Below are 21,573 nucleotides of genomic sequence, written 5' to 3' on the forward strand. Positions count from 1 at the left end.
CATGGAAAAGTCTAAAGAAAACTGCTAGAAGTCATGCCCGCTTTCATCTTCAAAACTCTTGTATATTTGATTACATGAGCCATACCTAGCTAAAAGCCTGAAACAACAAATACGTATTTGTAAATCTGATGAAGAACTAGCCATGGTAGCATCACAATTACTCTCAATTTCTTGCCATCCCATCTTACTGCTGGAATATTGTGCCTTAGATTATGACATTCAGTGCCGAAACGATCAAGTGAAGCTTACTGTCGAAACGTTTCTTCTGCTTGATCGTGGCAGAAACAATATATAGTGTTCTATCTTTCAATGTCCGCAAATTTATTTTCGCCAAAAATTTTAAACGAAAAAAATAGATAAGGTAAAAACCAATCCAACGCACAACATCTTGTATTATCGCCTAAAGGGCAGGCACAAAATCCGGTACCGGAGCATTACATGGACACTCAGTTAATTTATTTGCTTCTGAGGGAGCATTTCTATATACATATATCTCTACATGAAAGCACACCATCCTACATAAGTTTTGTTTGAAGTTCATCCAAAAGCCAAGTCTCTGTCTATATTCCCTTACCACCAGGGAGACTGATCCACTGCAGTTGTAGTTCCACTTCACCACATTCCACATTTTTCAATCTGAGACAAACATTTTGAACGACCTTCCCATCTAACCAGACAATGCAGCTCTCCTCAGCAAAACAGTTTTCCCTGTTGGGTGTGATTTTTCTTATGATGGTACCACTTGGGGTGCCTTCGAAATGCATCTTCACAGCCTCTACAAATGGAACAATGTCCAACTCGGCCTCTCCCATTCTATCATCACAGGTGAACGTGTCCTTGTCGAAAACCGTCTGCAATCATGGAAGATAATGGTTGACATGGTGAAATAACCAAAAGCTTATATAAGAACAAACTTGTCATTTTCTTTTATTTAAATATTTATTTTGGTAAATAAATTGGATTGGACCAGCAGGCTCGTAGATGCCAAATGAAGGAAAAGATATAGATTAGTCCATGAACACAGTTGCCATGCAAGATAAACACATAATATATACTCAAAATGAAATCTACAAGGATGGCTCCTGATCACTGCAATTTAGGATCACACAAATATTCTACTTTGTTGATAATCCGCAAATCCCACTCTTGGAGCTTGATCTTGGTTAATTTGGATCATATCTTGACAGCTTTGTTGTCTGGTAACTCTGTGCCCACGGTTACGAAAAACAGTGTGTCAATTAAGTTACCAATCTGCAGGTCAGTCTTTGGAATCTTGCTGAATGCTGAAACAATGTCTGAACTATTTTCTGATCAACTGAAAGTTCTATAATGTCATATCCTAGATTTTCCAGATTCTTCAAAGGGTGAAATTCCCGTGTTTGTTACATATTAAAAGGCAGCATGCACTGAATAAGCTGTACTAAAGGCAGCACTAGACAGTTTTTTTATTTTCCTTTTTTGGATTGGTAAAACCCACGCTTATAAATAATGGCCACAAAGTCGCAATGCAGAGCACTTTCCAATTGAGCAACAGCCCAACCACAGCACCATATAATTGAACTATATGCAACCATCATCACCTTGATACCTTCGCCAGGAAAAAAAAAGTTCGTCACCCCAACTAATATCATATGTTACCATATTATATAGTTAACAATTTTTCTTTTCTTTTTGTTTGCAGCATAAGCTGTGGTTTGGCAGGACAGCTACGGCATATCAATAATTGACGGAACATTAATAATCTCTTATATGCTTTGATGCTTTCCCAGTTGATCGCCTGTTATGATCTATGAAACTAAAATACAAAGCAAAAAAATTTAAAGGACCGGCACAAATTACATATGGTTAGGTGTGTGAATCTCGCAGACTTTCAGATTGACAGGTGTTATTTCTTCTTCTTCTTCTTCTTTGAAATAAAATAGCTTTATGCGAACTCAAATTTCATCCAGATGGGGACAAGATGTCCCCTTGAAGAAACTCCAAATCTTACACCAGCTCCCTGCATTTAGTACAGGATAAAACCTCGCCAACATTGGAAACTACCACTCTATAATCGTGCAGAGAAAACATAAAGACACATGACTAGAAAGGCATCAACATTAGACACTAGAAGAGAACCATTTTCTTCATCAGTTGCCCCATTCTCAGGATCCCGGTAACTGTTTAAACCTGGTTTGGTGTAGCTGCAGTACTTCGCAGAAACCAGGCATGAGTCTACCCCTGTTTTTCTCCCTATAACCAGCTTTCTTCCCAATCCACTCTCCATTGACCCTCTGTGGTTAGATCTGATGCTTTCTGCTGCTGCAGGGATGAGGCATCAGTTACAGTGTGCTGATAACAACCCTCACCCACTCACCCACCCACCCACACACCAAAAAAAAAAAAAAACGATGTATTTGCATGGTCAGTGGGTAGTATAAATATATGTTCCCTTCATTAGCTGATCTAATCATGAGCTGGAACTTTGGCGATATTGATGCTACAAGATCCCTAATTTCTGAAATGAGATCTGCCTGCATCCATGGGCCTGTTGCTTTGTTGGTCGCCCGAGCTATGACATTCGTTGAGCCCCTTTTAATAATCAGTTAGCCCGATCTAAGTGTTACAAACCACCTCAGTCCCCATAGCAAAGCTTGTGCATCCACTTTGCGGGCATCACAAATGCCTGCCGGTCATTTGAGTCCCGGAAGAGGCCACTGATACATATAGGGCCCGGATTTCCTTTTGAACTTCCGTCAAAATTTAGTTTAATCCACCTGGTTGGGGGGAGGACACCATCTTTGCATCTCCTTTTGTTTTATCTTCTCAAACATGAACCTCCAATTCTTTAGAATCTCGGTGCCTCCTTGCCGATGTTTTATCTTCTTCTCAAAGATGGTTGACTGTATTTTTTGACTTAATAGATTCAAATTTTTTTTCTTGATCCACCCGTTTCGGGATAGATGATATTGTTTCTTCCTGAATTATGAGCTTGTGAGCTCATTCTTGTCACTGTTCTCATCCAGCCTACTGGGGATGGTGAATACTACCTCAGAGGATTTAATTTTCATTTGGCTCTTAGTACCTCTACTTCCCATTTCATCATATAAAATAATTTATAGTTTCTTACGTATGTCCTATTCAGTGTCTTCAATTGTTCTGGAAACATCAGAATCCATCTGACATTTTTTACTCACATTCATGTGTACAGATAATTCAGCGACAGATACCTCAGGACCTTGAACTGATTTTCCAGTTATGAACTTTCAACCTGCAATGTGATCATATAGTTGGGCTCGATCACGTCAAGACCTTCATTATTTTATTTTTTTCTTCTCAAATTGTATCCTACAGCTTGTCTGAAAGAATCCCAACGCTATTACTCTAAGAATGATTTACAGAGCTTTAAAGTTGCTCAACATAGGCCATATTTCTTGCCAACATTTTCTATTGCTTTCACTTGGGAGTTATGCTATGCTTCATGAACTGTAACAGGAAATTTCATATACTTTACAAGCTAAGCAAGAAATCAGTTTTCAATCACCTTAGCACTTGGTCTGAGAATGTTCACCATTTGATGAATTCAGGAGCTCCAGAACTTACTTAAGAGAAGAGAATGGAACCTTGGCAGCAACCAAAGGGAAAAAGAACCAGAAGCATAGACCGTGCAAATCAGAGAAGAAGAGAAGAAGGAATGGGTGATTGGAAGTGTCGAAGATGTGCATTTCGAAACTTTCGCAAACGAGCAATCTGCTGGAAATGTGGCAAAACATGGTCTGGGACAGACACTAACATACCTAAGCCAATATTTGGTGATTTAAAGGAAGGTAATGGAGGTATAGTGGGTGGAAGTGATGATGGGATAGAATATGGAAATCCAGGACAGAAAATAGTGGAAGGATAGCGACACTGTCCCGTTGATCTCAATCAGTAATACCCACCGGATTCTATGGGGGGAAATCCGTGAAGGATGGTCTGGGAATGTTCTGGCACTTGAACAATGGCTCCGACGTAGATGCGGCTTGCGATCAGTGCTTGATGTGTATAAGATGGATATACTGGAGGTGATGGTTATTATTCCTATTGGGATGAATATTCAGAGGATTCAATCAATATGGAGAGCACCAACAATCTCCCCGTTGACAGAGCTAGTCCCACGGTCAATCAAATTTTCATCTTCGGAATCATCGGAATGGTGGAACATTTATGGCGTTCCCATCGCAAGCCTAGTGTGAAGAAAACTTCTTGCAGATTTCTTAAAGGTTTGGAAAGGTTGTGTCTTCGGATTTATCGTGCAAAGCTAGAAGAGGGTATACAGTAGCTAAAATGAAGATTAGCACATGTGGAAATCGTCCCATCTCAGTTGCTATTCCAGCATGCATGGAGGGCCAGACACTGTGGGTGAAATTAGAGAAGATGGACTCATCGAGTCAGAGTGAGGCTTCGGATGATGGAAGAGTCAGAGGACGAGTCAGAATCAGAGAACCCATTTATCTCAACTCGGAGGACGAAATCAATACAGAGCTTTGTAACTCGATGGAAGATGGAGATGGGGGGAAGAAGGTGCACGATAGTTGAGATGTTCTTAGTGCACTCCCTTCGGCTCACGATAGAAACATGGCGCACTTTAGCAATGCTTTTGAATTTCAAAATCAAGGTTCTGATGTTCTGGAGACATTAAATGTCCCTGGACACGTGGAGGCAGATGCCGTGATATCTGGGAGAGTGTGGGGGATAATCTCGCCAGAGAGGGGAGGCGCTTCGGTTTGCCCACCTTCAAGTCTAGTCTCCTCTGAGTCATTTAATATTATGGACTCGCTACTGGGTATAGCAGGTTGGAATCAGGGGATGGAAGACAGCTGTCGGTTGCAAGGATTAGAGGATAGTGGGCTATATAAGATGCCCTCGTACCCAGCCCACTGGATCCATTCTTGTCAAGATCCTGGGCGCCTTAGCCTGAATGGATATCTATCCAAAGTGATTGGTGATTTGGTGGGCATCGTGAAGAATCTTAGAGACGCTGATCCCAGATATCACGCTCTTCAGCACTCGAGTTCATCCCCATCCAAGGTTTCTAAACGACCCAAAAAAGTTGATGTTGTCTACTTTTTTTTCACGGAGGATAGAAATGCCCCTTAAAATCATTTCAACCACTATTTCCCTTTTGCTTTCAATTTTACACAGGGAAGTGATATATCTGTCCCTTTTTTACTTGGGATAGCCCCCTCTAGTGTATTTATGAATTGACTTTTACACTATAGGGGGTTGTCCCAAGTGAGAATAGGAGGCGGATATATCACTTCACTTTTACTTTACATTTTACACAAGTGATAAATTCGCCCCCTTTTTACTCGGGACAACCCCTTCTAGTGTATTTATGAATTCTCTTATACACTATAAGGTTCTGTCCCAAGTAAAAATAGGGGGTGAATATATCATTTCACTCTCTCTCTCTCATCTCTCTCTCTCTATTCCTCTCTCATCGCTCCTCTCTCTCTATCCCTCTCTCATCTCTCTCTCCTCTCTCTCTCTCTCCCCCTCATCTCTCTCTCTCTCTCTCTCTCTCTCTCTATTTAGACACTATAAACGACCATTAGACCCTCTAACCACTACGAACCACTATGAATCACTAATGACACCCTCTGAACCACTATTTAGACACTATTAGCCACTATTAGACCCTCTGAACCACTCTCTATACGCTATGAACCACTATTACACCCTCTGAACCACTATGAACCACTAATTACACCCTCTGAACCACTATTTAGACATTATGAACCACTATTAGACACTATGAACCACATTCTATGAACCACATTCGAAGTTCGACCAGTTAAATCAGTTTTAATACGAGGTCAACCGCACAATCCACCTCATTCTATTTCAAATTGTGGTTCATAGTGTCTAAATAGTGGGTCAGAGGGTGAAATCAGGGGTTCATAGTGGTTCAGAGGGTCTAATAGTGGTTCATTGGCTATAGAGAGTGGCTCAGAGGGTCTAATAGTGGCTAATAGTGTCTAAATAGTGGTTCAGAGGGTCTAATAGTGGTTCGTAGTGGTTCAGAGGATGTAATTAGTGGTTCATAGTGGTTAGAGGGTGTAATGGTCGTTCATAGTGGAGAGAGAGAGAGAGAGAGGAGAGAGAGAGAGAGAGGAGAGAGAGAGGGATAGAGAGAGAGAGGAGAGAGGAGAGAGGGATAGAGAGAGCGGAGAGAGAGAGAGCAGAGAGAGGGAGAGGAGAGAGAGAGAGCGCAGAGAGAGACAGAGGAGATGAGAGAGAGATGAGAGAGTGAAATGATATACTCACCCCCTATTTTTACTTGGGACAACACCTTATAGTGTATAAGATAATTCATAAATACACTAGAGGGGGTTGTCCTGAGTAAAAAGGGGGCGAATATATCACTTCCCTGTGTAAAGTAAAAGTGAAGTGATATATCCGCCCCCTATTTTCACTTAGGATAACCCCCTATAGTGTAAAAGTGAATTCATAAATACACTAGAGGGGGCTGTCCCAAGTAAGAAAGGGGGCAAATATATCACTTCCCTGTGTAAAATGTAAAGCAAAAGGAAAATAGTGGTTGAAATGACTTTAAGGGGCATTTTTGTCCTCCGTGGGAAAAATTAGTCAACATCAACCCTCTTTGATCGTTTAGAAGACACCCCCTCATTTTGGTCATTTCAGTGATAAAGTCCATTTTGTAGGTCATTTTCCCCCAAAAGAATAACTCACATTGTGTGGCTTATAAGATCATTATGAACTATGAAACATTTTGTTGGCAGGACATTTCAACAACATTGTTTCAAATTATTCAGTGATGGTGTAAAGTGTAGACAAATATCACCCATGACATTCAAGAGCAACCTAAACTTTTTTGCTTTCTTTATGTCCCCTCTGAAAAGTGACCCTAAAATCATATACTAGTTAATACTGTACAATAGCTAGACATATTATCTTGGGACTCCTCTTACTACAAGGATGCTTACCTAGCCAACTCTTAGATTCGGCTTTACCCAAATTTTTTTGGTTCACCCCAATATCACCCACCTGTCAAACAATTGCTGAGCAATTTTAGATATCAAGCAGACCTCCCCAGATGGTAATCTTAATGTGGCCAATTTACCCTCTTTTGCAATCAGTTTCTCTATAGCACTTTCTGCTCTAGTTAATTGTACCCTCTTTCCAAGTGTGATTTCTACGTTATGTATGGTCATGCCTAAGGGCATATCAGTTGAAGTATATGCTTCTTTTCAATAAATAAAAACATCTTCACAAACTGTACAAGCTTCTTCCAAAGCATACAGCTTTCTAGATGTATATGATGATATCTAGACAGATGGGTCTTATATAAATCTATGATGAAGTACAACGAGTGGATATGTAGGAATCCAAATATGTCAAACCAGTCATGTTATGATCTTATACATCCTAGTCCCTGTGTTTTGTCATCAGACTTATATTCTTCATGTCGCATCCAGACTGAATGGCTATGAAATTACATTGATGCATCCACATATTATGGGTAACTAACATAGGAGGCATCTCTATTTTTCCCCAGGGGATCTTTAGAATTACCACTACTTAGCTTTCAGTTCGCCTCTAACCATCGAATGAAATGCAACTAAACCGTCATCTCTTTGAAACAAGGGGCTCTTCCGGTTCTGCACGTGCTTCAAACAATTTTGTCTTCTCCATATTATCATATCTCTGGAGTCAATAATTTTATATGAGGAACTACTGAACTCAATCATCACAATGGCCGGAAATATTACCTTGGAACTCTTCATTCTATTGGTCAAGGATATAACTTCTTGCTAAAACAAGCTGGTGATGCACTGAATAAACTGCTTCCTATCAGTCTTCTTACACTAATGCTCAGCCACTGTTTACCCACTCTCCTTTATTGCGTCTTCTTACAACCCACTTTATGGGCGATTTAAGGTACACCTACATTGAACCCCTTTCTTGAGGTTTCTACATGCCAATATGCAACTAGATGGAGCCAATCACAAAGCACATTTTAGGACCAAATACTACTTCCTCTTGCCGATCATCATCGACCATGACAACTTGCAGCCACAAATCAGCCACCAAAAATGCTGCTACAAACCACATTGTTAAAATTCTTGCTGGTGTTGGTATGTTCAACCATTGCTCAAATGCACAGACAAGATGCACTCAAAACACAATCATTAATCAATTGGGCTGGATTGAAAACTACAATTCAAACCTAGATTATACAAATCATTTCTATCCCAACAACTCATGTGAAGGCCGCACAAGAAATTTCTATTAAAGAAAAAAGAAAAAAATAAAACAAAATGAAAAACAGAGTAACAGACAAGCACTACAACGAGAAAATAAGCACAGAGCAACCTAGCAATGATTGAATCAACATCCTCCAAGGTCAATCATTATAGGACAAATTTTCAATCTTCATCCTCTAAGTTAAACACTAATCCCAATGAGTCTTTGCAATTGCCTAGTTTCAAGGTGCTTACCTTGACCTAGCTTTAGGCGTCCGTACAAGACATGCCTAAGGAGTCATGGATTGATGAATCATTTGATAAAAGGACATATTGGGTGATAAGTCTCAGGTTTCCTACTACCTGATACGTTTAGCTTTTCAACTACCCAAGGCAAGATCAGGGTTATATCGTATGCAACCCCATATAATCCTTAGTTAAGTTGCTTCGTCCATGAAACTGTGCGTGTTGGACAATAGAGTGTGCATACAGATGATATAAGTCCCATATAGACCAATAAGCCGCATGCATATTGCAGGTGTCTTGGATGGGAGAAAGCATGAAAAATAAGGTTTCTAAAGACCTACATTCGTCTATTTCTTTTGTGTTTTATAATGGGAGAAGGAAGATAGAGGTACAGAAGGCTCTTTCTGAAAACCTTAGGAAAATCCGAAAATGTAACTTCTTTTTGTCCAATTGACGAATCAAGGTAACAAAGCTTTGGATTTGCATAGTGTTTAGGAGTATACTTGATTCTTTTTTTTTTCCTTTCTACTAATTTGGTTTCTAGTGATTATGGAAGTTGTATGCTTCTGGTATATTACTTAGCTAGATATGTGCATGAATGAGCTAGATATATTGTTTTTAATGGTTTTATCTTTATTTAAAATGATTGAATGATACTTAGTTCCTAGTCAATCTTATTTCCAGATACTAGTGCCATAAAAAAAATTACAAAAGTAGACAATTTAAAGAGTTCAAAAATTGTTAGATAAGAATCATGCAGTCTTAACTGAAGATAATTGAATATATGTTATAAAACTTACTTTCTTATCATTTGTTGTTATTTACTTCGAATTCTTTTATGGACATACTTGAGGTGGTTAAGATGTGACGGTCTAGGAAGCACGGGCACAGGTACTCTGTCGGGGCTCCCGCACCCGCACCCTACACGTATGGGGTGCGGGTACGTCCGGGTACGCCCTGGGTACATCCGGGGTACGTACCCCATTTAAAAAAAAAAAAAAAAAACTAGTTTTGGTGGTTGGGTGCGTGTCGGGTGCGCACCATGCGTACCCGACACGTCCTGCTTCTTCCTGCTGCTTCTCTTTCCTCTCCTGTACTTCTCTCTACTTTCCTGTACTCGGTATTTACATGTAAACCATTTAAGTAAATATCTTTACTATTTTATTGTCCATTTACTTAAGATTTACATTTAAATAACGGAATACCCCCCTTTTGGATTTATTAAAAATAGTTTCAACACCCAAATCTAAAAGGAAAAAAAGTCAATTCTCCAGTTCTAGTACAAAATTCAAAGAAAAAGGGTCGGGTCAAAATTTTAACTTTCTTAACTTCCAAACGGTGGGGTATTTTTCAAATTTTAAAAATTCATAAAATCTATTTTGTCCAAACATTATTAAATCCCAAAAGTCCGGTAAAAAAAATCTCATAATTTGGTCTCTAAAAATTATTCATCTTGTCAGGCACTGGTCAACACACTGGTGACAGACTTTTTTTTCTAATGAATGATGTATTGATGCCTCATGTTATGAAATATGGAACTTAATCACTTATGAAATGAAGAGTAATATTAGAATTTTCCATTTTGGTGATGTTATTGTTATTTGATTGCTCTACAATTTTTTTTTTTTAATTTTTATAAATATATAATAAAATATTAAAATATATTATTATATTCGGCGTACCCGAACGTACCCGCACCCGGTTTTTTTGGCAAATCACGTACCCGTGTCGTGTTGTACCCGCACCCCGTACCCGTACCCGTGCTTCATAGGTGAAGTTGATACGATGTCTTGTCCTTTAGGGTGTTCAAGACATCTCTGATTCCAAAAATGGCAAATACGTAATACTGCACCAGTCATCCATGGCTGAAGAAAAACTGAAAGAATCATTCTCAATATCCCTAATTGGCTCACTTAGGATACTGAAAATCAATTACTGAAATGGTTAAAGCAGAATGGAACACACAGCGCCAAAATAAACAGTCAACATGCAACAAAAATCACATATCCATATCAGCATTCTAGTTCCAATCCATTTATTCCATATGAATATTGCTATCAAATCAAAATAATGAACTAATAATAGATAAATTCAAGGGGATGACATAATCATGACTCCAAGAACATTCCCCCACACACAGACACAGAAAAAAAAAAAGAGCCTGAATTAGCACCCCTTTAGTCTAAAAATTTCAACCCAGTGGCCACTCATGGCATATACCTGATGAATTGGGGCCAAATATCTATGTAATCCCCATCAAGCACAGGACAAACAGTCACATCTTCATTCAAAGCCGCCAATTATTCCTCTTATTAAATAGAACATCACAGCACTAATGAACTTCTTTTGGGCCAGAAATGCACTTCAGCTATTTCCCCGTATAAGAGTATTTCGTGTGTCCCGTAGAGGGATATGTTCTGATTTACTGATATTAGAGTTGATTTTGTCATGCTAGATTTGAAGGAATAGACATTCAAGCAAGTATGAAGCTGTACTAACACATTCAATCCCATATATGCCCAAGCAGTTCACTAAAATAACAATTCCTTCTTGTTTCCATTCTCATCATGGAATAATTCAGACTTCTTATAAAAACACTAGTAAAACTGGAATGAATCATAGTATTTCGACAAGATGTCGGAATGTTCTTTCTATCATGATCAACAACAGGAAAATGAAATAATCAATAAGATAGAACAAAGCTGGAAAACAAAGCAATTATTTTTGTTTTAAGTGGACCAAAATGAAGATGGTGACATTGGGCCACAAAGTGGTTACGCACACGTGTCAGATACGCTGTAGAAAAAAAAAACAGAATTGTTTCAACCTAGTAACTTGAAATTATATGTTTAAGGGAGAATAAAATTCCTTGACTATAGGCGTACCAGTGGGTTTGTTCATAAGATTGTAGATGAATTATTGTTGTAAGTTCCCAGAAACCAGAGTAAACATGTTACTAAATGGTATTCAGACATATGAACATAGACAGCGTGTTTTAGTGTGCTTTCAGAGAATTACACTCAATCAAACATTTGGTTCATCAGAATTAAGTCCATACATGAACTAACTTTTATTATACGTGTCGTCAAGGCCCACGCATAGTAATAACAAATCTGTGAAAAGTTTGGCCTTCCAAATATTTATCAATGCCATTTCAATCTAATGTGTATTACACTTGAGGACATTTGTAATTTCTCATTTGCCATCAATGCTCACTGTATTTATAAACAGAATGCATTAATCTATCATGATGAATTCTATTAGTCTATTAGCTCATCATTTAGGCCCTGTTCATTTGAGATTATGACAACCGATTGCCAACTCTAAACCTATTACTGGACTCAAATTTAAATGTAATGTTGAGTCTAATAATACGTTTTGGGCTTACAATCGGTTGTCATAATCTGAATGTTATAATATTCACTGAAATTCAATATGCTAACAGTAGGAAAGATACGTACAAGTATGACAGGCAGAATAGGATCTCCAATGGACAGAGTCAACTCTTCGTTCCATTCAGGATTCACATTATTTTTCACTACATGAGTCTTCAGTTTCTGAAACAATTTTCAAAAATATGAAATGAGGGGGACAAAATAGGTAGAATCCCAAGCGCTAAAATTACTAAGCGTAATACAAGAGTACAGAATTAAATTTGAACTATAAATAACAGAATTTCATTGCATGGAAGGATTCATTCCTTTTAACTACATGAATCTTAATTTCTGCAACAAAATTTCATAAATATGAAATGGAGGGATAAAAAAGGTAGAATCCCAAGTGCTAAATATAACACAAGAGTACAAATTTAAATTTGAATTTAAAAAAATGAATTTAAATACAATATGAGAAGAAAGTGAGTTGTATGCAAAGTATAATGAAACAATGTGGTTACATTTAATGGCCAACATGATGAACAGTGTAAGCATTTTTTAACATAAAAGATAACACGTCTCTTGGCTTAAGGTTGTAACTAAAAGTAAAATACTAGGTACAGCACTTAAAATCATTTTTTCATAAGAACCACTCCGTCCACAAGTCTCATGAAATTATCGAAGAATTGCATGACAATGTAAAACAACATATTGTACGAATTGATTCCCAACGAATTAATCTTGTTGAAAAAAACCCTTGGATAAAGCCCAGAAATATCACAGCAATAAATAAATCCTGGAAAAAGTAAACTGTAGTACTGACACTTACATAAAACATAAAAGAAATTCCTAAGAAAATCCCTATATAAGACACAAGTCAAGACTTTAACATACATAATTGATAATTCAATGTTTTACCCATTAACAAAACCGCGTGAACTAAGATTCATCCAGAACCATGTAAAGCATGATAAAAGGGAAATCAATTAATTAGATGAGGCTGATGATCAACTTATAGGTGGTATCATCATTTATATGTGTTCCAAAGAAATCTAATAAGAAATAATCAAAGTTGAAGATTTAACACATAAATGGTGTCTTAAGATGTTATATTTATGGAAAAAATAGTCACAAGTTGGACATATCAAGAGGGCATATCAGTCACAAAAGCAAGGTAATCCCTAACATCAGTTGACCCTAGAAGCAACTATGAATTCCAAGGACATCATTCATATATCATGTAAAGAGCGATCTGTTATACTCAAGAAAGGACAAGAAGCAAGGATGCAAGGGAGTCATCCAAAAAGACAAGAGATCTAGAGGGCTACATTTGGTCCGAAACTTTAGGAGTTTGGCTGTTTTTGTTTATTATGTTACATTTTGATTGACTTTTAGGATGAAATTTTGTGGGTTTAGAAGTTAGGGAATTTAGGAAATGCAATAGATTTTGGAAATATCAACTCCCCTATGCTTTGGATATTTCCACTCCACTTTTAGACCAATCCACTCCAAGTTGGAGTGGATTAGTCTAAAAGTGGAGCGGAAATATCAGCTCCCTAGATTTTTAATCTTCCTAAATTGATTTTTAGGAGTCCGCGGGTCTTTACTTGGGATGAAACTTGGTGGCAGCTCGTATTGTTTTGAGAAATACCTATCTGATTTTAAAAATCCCAATAGGTTTATCAATCAATGAAAATGAGTTTTTTACGATGTCATTAAGAGATACTAGTAAACTAGAATAACAATCTTGTTAACTTACCAACTTCTCCAAAAGCTTAAGCTGTTGGAGAAAGGCGTTATTTATCTTTTACACTTTAACAAAGCTAAAGTTGCTTAAGGATAAGTTAGCGAGCCTTATTAAGGTGTGAATACATTTTTCTTTTTTCCTTTTTTCTTTTTGTTTTTTAAACAAATGATCATGTGAGTGAATTTTTGCTTTAATCCCTGGAAGCTTGGATTTTCTGTGTGATACAGCCTATTTTTGAATAGTTTTTCATCTTTTATGTTGTCGATCAGATTTTAGGACAGATTATCATCTTTTTACAATGTTCTCTTGAGTTCCATACGTTATTTTTTAACTAAATGCTTGAATTTGTCATTGCAAGCTTAAAAATGGGGAGCACAACGCTCTAATAGGTATTACATCAAGTTCTGATTGAGAGAAAATAAATACAGAACAGAGGTTAGTATATGGATGCACAAGAAAACGATTAATTGAATTCTACATATAGTAATAACAGAAAGCATTTTCGGTAGCAAATTCAAACAAACAACAAAGAACACCCTGCGGTATGTTCACTAGCAAATTGAAATAAACAACAAAGAACATCATGTGATATGTTCTACAGAGGCGATGAGCATTGTAGAGCAAAAGAAACCCTCATAATTGAATACATCCACAGAATTGTATCTGTGTGTATGTGATTGATAATCAGATGGGTGATCACAGCTGGAACTTACATTAGATTGGGTGCTGAGCAGAAATTTAGGCCTTGTTCATTTTAGATTGTGACAACCGATTGTGAGCACTATAACAATTATTGGACTCAAAATTAAACGTAATTTTGAGTCCAATAATTGGTATCGAGCTCACAATCGGTTGTCAAAATCTAAAACGAACAGGGCCTTAAAAGGAAAACATAAGAGCTACAGCTGAAAAGAACATATATGGGTGAGAAGCATAAGAGTGTTTCATTAGAAAGCTGTGAGAATTGGTAGGATGGGTTGGGTTAAATGTTGTTGGTAAAGCAAAATAACCAATTCTCGAGGTGAAATTAAATCAGTGGAAATATAATAAGAGATACATATGAAAAGAACAAAGATGGGTGAGAAGCATAAGGGTAGTATCATTACTAAAATGTGAAATTGGTAATGTGGGTTGGGTCTAATTTTGTAGGTAAAGCAAGAAAAGAAAAATCATAAGAACAATAGATCAAAATAACAAATATGGGCAAGAAGTACAACGGCTGTATCACACAGAAAAAATAGAGGAAAGATCATAAGAGCTACAGATGAAAAGGAAAAATAAGGGAGATAAGCATATTGGGTATTTCATTAAAAAAATGCGAGAATGGAATTAAATCAGTGGAAAATCATAATAGATGCAGATCAGGCTTGTGTTCAATTTTATGGGTGAAGAAATCAATTCATCAGATTAAAGCATATGGCATATTTCATTAGAAAATTGAGATAATGGGTATCATAGGCTGTGATCAAAAGAACAAATAAGGGTGGAAAAGCATATGGAGTATTTCGTTAGAAAATTGTGAGAATTGGGTATTATCAATTATGGCCTTATGGGTTTTGTTCAATTTTGTCCTATGAGGAAAATCAATTCAAAAGATTTTCATTAAATTGGTTGAAATCTTGGAGAGATTTGTTTATATAATTACCTGTTTGCCCATCCTGAGAACGACATAAGGATCACTAGTCCTTACATCCCGGACAGCCAGATTGATGCCTTTCACTACACGGACTCTGAGAAGGCCTAACAAATGTTCCATTGGGGAAGAAGAAAAAGGAATACAAAGGAAAAGGAGAAGAAGAGAACCTAGAAAAGAAGAAGAAAACTAGACGATGGGTCCTCTTTCTTCTCCTTTTCTCACTTCTATTTTATTTAGACAAATGTATCTGGCATCCCACATGAACTGCCCCGGTCGGGTACTTCTCATGGCTTTCCTTTGAACATTTTCTAGCGTTCTCATTGGTGGGGTTTCACGCACCATTCATTTTTTTTTAGGGAAAATGACCAAATGAAAGGACTTTCTATGACTATGACATATGAAGGGGAGAGACTTGGAAATAACCAATCTATAGTGATGGTGACTGGTTTGCAAGGGTTTAGGACAAAAATACCCTCATTTTTAAAATACCGTCACCTCTCTCTCTCTCATGGGATGATCCCAACCATCAATTAGAGGGTCACAATTCCTCTCTCTTTCTCTCTCATGGGATGATCCCAACAGTCCATTAGAGGGCTCTCTCTCTCTCTCTCTCTCTCTCTCTCTCGTGGGATGATCCCAACCGTCCATTAGAGGGCCCCAATGCCCCCTCTCTCTCATGGGATGATCCCAACCGTCCATTAAAGGGCCACAATGCCCCCCTCTCTCTCATGGGATGATCCCAACTGTCTATTAGAGGGCCACAATTCCTTTCACTTTCTCTCTCATGGGATGATCCCAACAGTCCATTAGAGGGCCACAATGCCCCCCCCTCTCTCTCTCTCTCTCTCTCTCTCTCTCTCTCTCTCTCTCTCTCGTGGGATGATCCCAACCGTCCATTAAAGGGCCACAATGCCCCCTCTCTCTCATGGGATGATCCCAACCGTCTATTAGAGGGTCATAATGCCCCTCTCTCTCTCTCTCTCATGGGATGATCCCAACCGTCCATTAGAGGGCCACAATGCCCTCTTTCTCTCATGGGATGACCACAACCGTCCATTAGAGGGTCACAATGCCCCTCAGGTTCGTGCACCTCTCTCCGGTATCCTCTTATTCTGAGTGAACCTCCTCTCACAGGTTGGTAGTCTCTCCCTTTCAGTTGTTTAAACCCCTAAGTTTTTTAGAAATCTATGGTTTAAAGCCTTAAAGTTTGGTTTAAATCCCTAATTTTCCCCAAATTTTCACAGATTATTGGTTTAAACCTCCAAGTTTGGTTTAGAAATTTAGTTTAGAAAACCCTATATTTTCCCAAATTAGTTGAGAAAACCGTATATTTTGGAAAATCAATTTAGAAAACTCTATAATTTTCCCAAATCAGTTTAGACTCAAACCAATAAGTTAGGGTTGGTACTCTCTCTCTTTCAGTTTGAAAAATCAGCAACTAAAACCCTAATTTTTTTTTAGAAATCTATGGTTTAAAGCCCTAAAGTTTGGTTATGTTTTTTAGAAATATATGGTTTAAAGTCGTAAAGTTTTGTTTGAACCCCTAATTTCTTAGAATTGTATGGTTTAGAGCCCTAAAGTTTGGTTTAAATCCCTAATTGCTTCCAATTTTTTCATAATTTTTTTTTCGACCCACAATTACGGCCAACTTCTTCCCGCCGATGTATTCAAATGATACCGCATCCTTTACAAAGCCGTCGACGTGTAAGATAAAAGAAGCTCTTCGTTCTACCGTTCTTCTGTTTACACAAAATTAAACCATTGTCAAAATAACCAATTGAAAAAAAAGCATTCCAATTAACAAGTAAAGCAGCCATTTTAGAATTATGCACAACTTCAACCACTACTAAATCTCCATAAAACAACATAAACCACTACTAAGACAATTCGGGCCACTTTTAAACACTCTAGACCACTACTAAGTCATGACAAGGAAATATGAACCACTGCTTACCCTATATAAACCACTTATAAATTCTATAAACCACTGTTAAGCCAATATAAACCACTTATAAACACTCTAAACCATTGGTAATCCTAAATAAACAACTTATAAACACTCTAAAACCACTGATAAGTCTATATAAACCACTTATAAACACTCTAAACCACTGATAGGGTTATATAAACCACTTATAAACACTATAAACCACTGATAAGCCACTCTAAAACCACTGGTAAGTCTATATAAACCACTTCTTACCCTGTATAAACCATGTATAAACACTCTAAACCACTGATAAGCCTACATAAACCACTTATAAACAGTCTAAACCACTGATAGGCTTATATAAACCACTGTTTAGCCTATATAAACCAATTGTAAAAACTCTAAACCACTGATAAACCTATATAAACCACTTACAAACACCATAAACTACTTCTTACCCTGTATAAACCATGTATAAACACTCTAAACCACTGATACGCCTACATAAACCACTTATAAACAGTCTAAACCACTGATAGACTTATATAAGCCACTGTTTACCCTATATAAACCAGTTGTAAACACTCTAAACCACTGATAAGCTTATATAAACCACTTATAAACACTATAAACTACTTCGTACCCTGTATAAACCAATGATAAACACTCTAAACCACTGATAAGCCTACATAAACCACTTATAAACACTCTAAATCACTGATAGGCTTATATAAACCACTGTTTACCCTATATAAACCAGTTGTAAACACTCTAAACCACTTATAAGCCTATATAAACCACTTATAAACACTATAAACTACTGCTCACCCTGTATAAATCATTTATAAATCCTTATAAACCAATTATAAACACTCTAAACCACTGGTAAGCCTTAATAAACCACTAATTACGATTATAAACCACTACGGATGATTCTTAACCAAAGAAGCTATATAAACCACTTATAAACACCCACTTCAGTACCGGTTTATGGTAGTGAAATACTGGTTAAACTTAAGAAATTAGTGGTTTACAGAAAAATAACAATAATTATAAAGTGTTTAAAGTAATTTAAATAAGATTAAATAGTGATTGAAGGCTTTCTGCAATGGAAGACAGTAGTTTAACATGGAAAACTTTCATTCAAGTTTATAAACATGCCTTATAATGGAAAGAGAGGGGAGATGGGTAAAAATACACACATTTCCATTAAATGGAAGCTTTCTGCAATGGAATGGTGGTTTCTACTGAAGATTTTTAAGATTTCCAAATCCAATAACGTTTTTTTTCCAATATTTGTTGAAAATGAAGGCGTTGTGCAATGCAATGAAGGGTTAGGAAGGCTTTCACGTCTAAAAATGAGGTTTTCAGCAATAGAATGGAGCTTTTGACATATAACAATGGAGGTTTTTGGGTTTTTCATACGTACGTTTTTTTGGTAGGTGGGAGGAAGAAGAAGAAGAGGGAAAAAGGTGGGTTTTGGGATTTGTTTTTCTCTAAATGTAATCATTTCAAAAAGGTGATTTGATAGGGGGGGGAGAGAGAGAGAGAGAGAGAGAGAGAGAGAGAGTCAAGGGCATTTTAGTCATATACACTCTTGATTGGTGATTTAGAAAACACCCCTCTTGAAATGTCATAGTCAGTAGAAACCCCTTCTATTTGGTCATTTTCCTTTTTTTTAATTTGAGGAAAGTTCGCTCTCAATTTTAGCCTTAAGATTTGGGAATTCATATCCGGTCTCCCTTGTTTCACTAGTGTGTTATTATCAAAACAAGGGAGTGCGTAGGGTCATCCTCCTTGCCAGAGTTACGAATCAACAATCTTTAAAATTTTAAGGAATTTGAGCTCAAATTTAGCAACCAAACAACATTTGGCTTTCCATATCCTATGAAATTAGACCACATTTGGCTTTCTATATCCTATGAAATTAGACCTGGCAAACGGGCGGGCTGGGTCGAAATGACCTGGGAAATTTTACGGGTCATTATGCCTGGACCCGGACCCGGCCCGGGTCGCCCGGATTTCTGACGTATTATTTTTAAGATTTTTTTTTTTGTATAGGGATTCGCTAGCCACCTTACCTGAGGCTACTTTTCTGCTTGTCACACATCCTTTGCTGCAAAGATCGGCAGAAGTACAATTTGCTCAAAGGTTCCTAACAATAAATAATAATCATGCGGGTACTAAGTTTTAAATGAAAAATTAATAAAAAAATGCCAAAAATGTATGAAAATATGACAATTACCTAAAAAACTACAAAGGAAATTAAAAAAATTATGACAATTACGGGAAAAAAATGAAAAAAAAAAAACTTTTGTACGTCTCTAAGGGCACCCGCGGGTTCACCTTGCCCGGCCCAGTTTTGACGGGCGGGCTGAGCCCATGGGTCAATTTCAAACAGGTCACAGATTGGTGACCCGGACCCAGAATTTACGGGCGGGCCGGGTGGACCCGCGGATCCGGGTCACTTTTTGCCAGGTCTACATAAAATTATACCCATAATTTTATTACACTTGTTAAAAGATAATGTAAATCTCTCTCTCTCTCTCTCTCTCTCTCTCTCTCTTCGGTTTCTCTTCGTTTTTGGTAATTCTCTCATCTCTTAATTGAATACATCATGGTAGTATTCTTGGCCCATGCCATGCATGTATGGGTGTAAAATAATGGGTCCCACATGAAGATGAGGTGGGTGGGACACCATTTTTCCTCATGATTTGATTGGTGGGTCCAATATTTTACACCTATGCATAGCATGGGCCAAGAATGCTATGCATGGTAACAGGGGCGACGGCACTTGTAAGGGAAGGGGGGCAATTGCCCCCCTTAATTTTTTGGGAAAGAACAAATATACCTTTATTGGTGAATGTCACCGAATCCATTTATTGTTCTTTGACTTATACAAGTTATAAATGCACATTGGTCCTGTTCCACCAGTGGGGTTTGCAAGAGAATTTAACATTCCACTTTTTGACGAATGATAGATTGAAGGGCGCCCTTGCAAAAACCAGCTCCAAGGGCGCCCCCATTGGTCCAATCTTAAGAAAGTGATCTACTTTCTCACTTTCTTAAGATTGGACCAATGGAGGCGCCCTTGTAGCTGTTTTTTGTAAGCCGCACTTCATTCTATCATTCCCCACTTGAATATGTTTTGTTCTCCGGAACAAGATTGAAATATATAGCCAAGGGCATTTTAGCCGAAGTGATGTTTACGCCGCTGGTGATGGAATATATAGAGGGTTTTTTTTTGGAAACTATAATATTACTTTCATTTGTTTGGAGAAAAAAAATTACTATAATTTTTGTCCCCCTTGTGCAAAATTTCTGGCATCGCCCCTGCATGGTAATATAATTAATTTTACATGTGGGGGCCCACTTTTTTACCCCTCGTGTTTTGAATCTTTTGATATGGCAGGGGCCCACCATATCCACCCAAGCCCTTGCATATAGTGGGACCTACCATTTTATACCTATGTAGGGTCCCACTATCTCCACCCATATCCATGCATCAGGTGGGGACACCATTTTTCCTCTGTTTTGATCGGCGGGTCCTGGGAAAGGGCTTCATATGAGATATAGAGAGGTGAGAGATTACAGGGTTTGTACCGAGCGATAAAATAGGTAGAGAGAAAACTTAAAAGCTAATTAATGTAAAAGATGATGTTATTGGTAATTAAGAAAAATTTGGGGTTTCTAGTATATAGGTTTTGATTTAGGGGTTTTTTAGTAGTTTTCCCTCTTTTTTTTCTAAAACTTCTTTTTTATCTAAAAAAAATATTTTGAACCAATGGAATTACTTTTTTTTATTTAGAGAGATCTTCAATTTACCGAGATATCCCTCTAAATTAACCAAAATAATATCATTTCCCTCTAAATTGTGGAAAGAAAAAAAATTTCTTGACCAGTTTTTCCCTTCTCGCAATCCAAAGAGACCTAAATAATAATAATAATAATAATAATAAGAGGAAGTCTAACCATCATGCATCGATAAGGTTGAAAAGTCAAACATCATGGTGATGTGCAGCCAATGGGAGAGCCCTTTCACCTCTTTTTTGCAAGGACTCCCTTCAGTCTAGAATTCCTCTAATAATAAATGAAGAGCATCTATGTACAATTGAAAAAAGAAAAACGAACACGACAAAAACATACCCCGCAGCCTCGGTATATGCCGTAATTTGGGGAGATGATCACGGCATTGAGCGTCCTTACATTGCCTTTTTAGCCCTGCTACGAAAACGGGAACCCGTCTTGTGAAAAAAGAAATACAGGCATCAACCATTAGTGCCAAGTCCACTAAAAGACAAAACAAGATGGTCAAATCCTCATAAAAGCAATAAATACACTTTGAAAAGGGTCATATCAACGGCGATGTCACTCCGTTTTTATTTTCAACACGGAATCCGGTTTTCAAAGTG

At 37.6% G+C, this 21,573-nt stretch overlaps 1 protein-coding gene across 1 annotated transcript; it reads right to left on the bottom strand.

The window, feature by feature from the left end:
- Window positions 1–357: 357 nt before the first annotated feature.
- On the bottom strand, window positions 358–15,580 carry LOC143885070 (GTPase activating protein 1-like). The gene is made up of 3 exons (XM_077389032.1): window positions 15,241–15,580; window positions 11,936–12,031; window positions 358–851 (listed from the first exon to the last, which is right to left on the bottom strand). Exons 1-3 carry the CDS (start codon window positions 15,349–15,351, stop codon window positions 561–563), a joined length of 498 nt encoding a protein of 165 aa, XP_077245147.1. The 5' UTR covers window positions 15,352–15,580; the 3' UTR covers window positions 358–560.
- Between the last annotated feature and the right edge of the window lie 5,993 nt (window positions 15,581–21,573).

This window comes from Tasmannia lanceolata, unplaced genomic scaffold, assembly GCF_043159265.1.
Source record: "Tasmannia lanceolata isolate RefF3 unplaced genomic scaffold, GAP_Taslan_0.1 ptg000008l, whole genome shotgun sequence".
Lineage (NCBI taxonomy): Eukaryota > Viridiplantae > Streptophyta > Magnoliopsida > Canellales > Winteraceae > Tasmannia > Tasmannia lanceolata.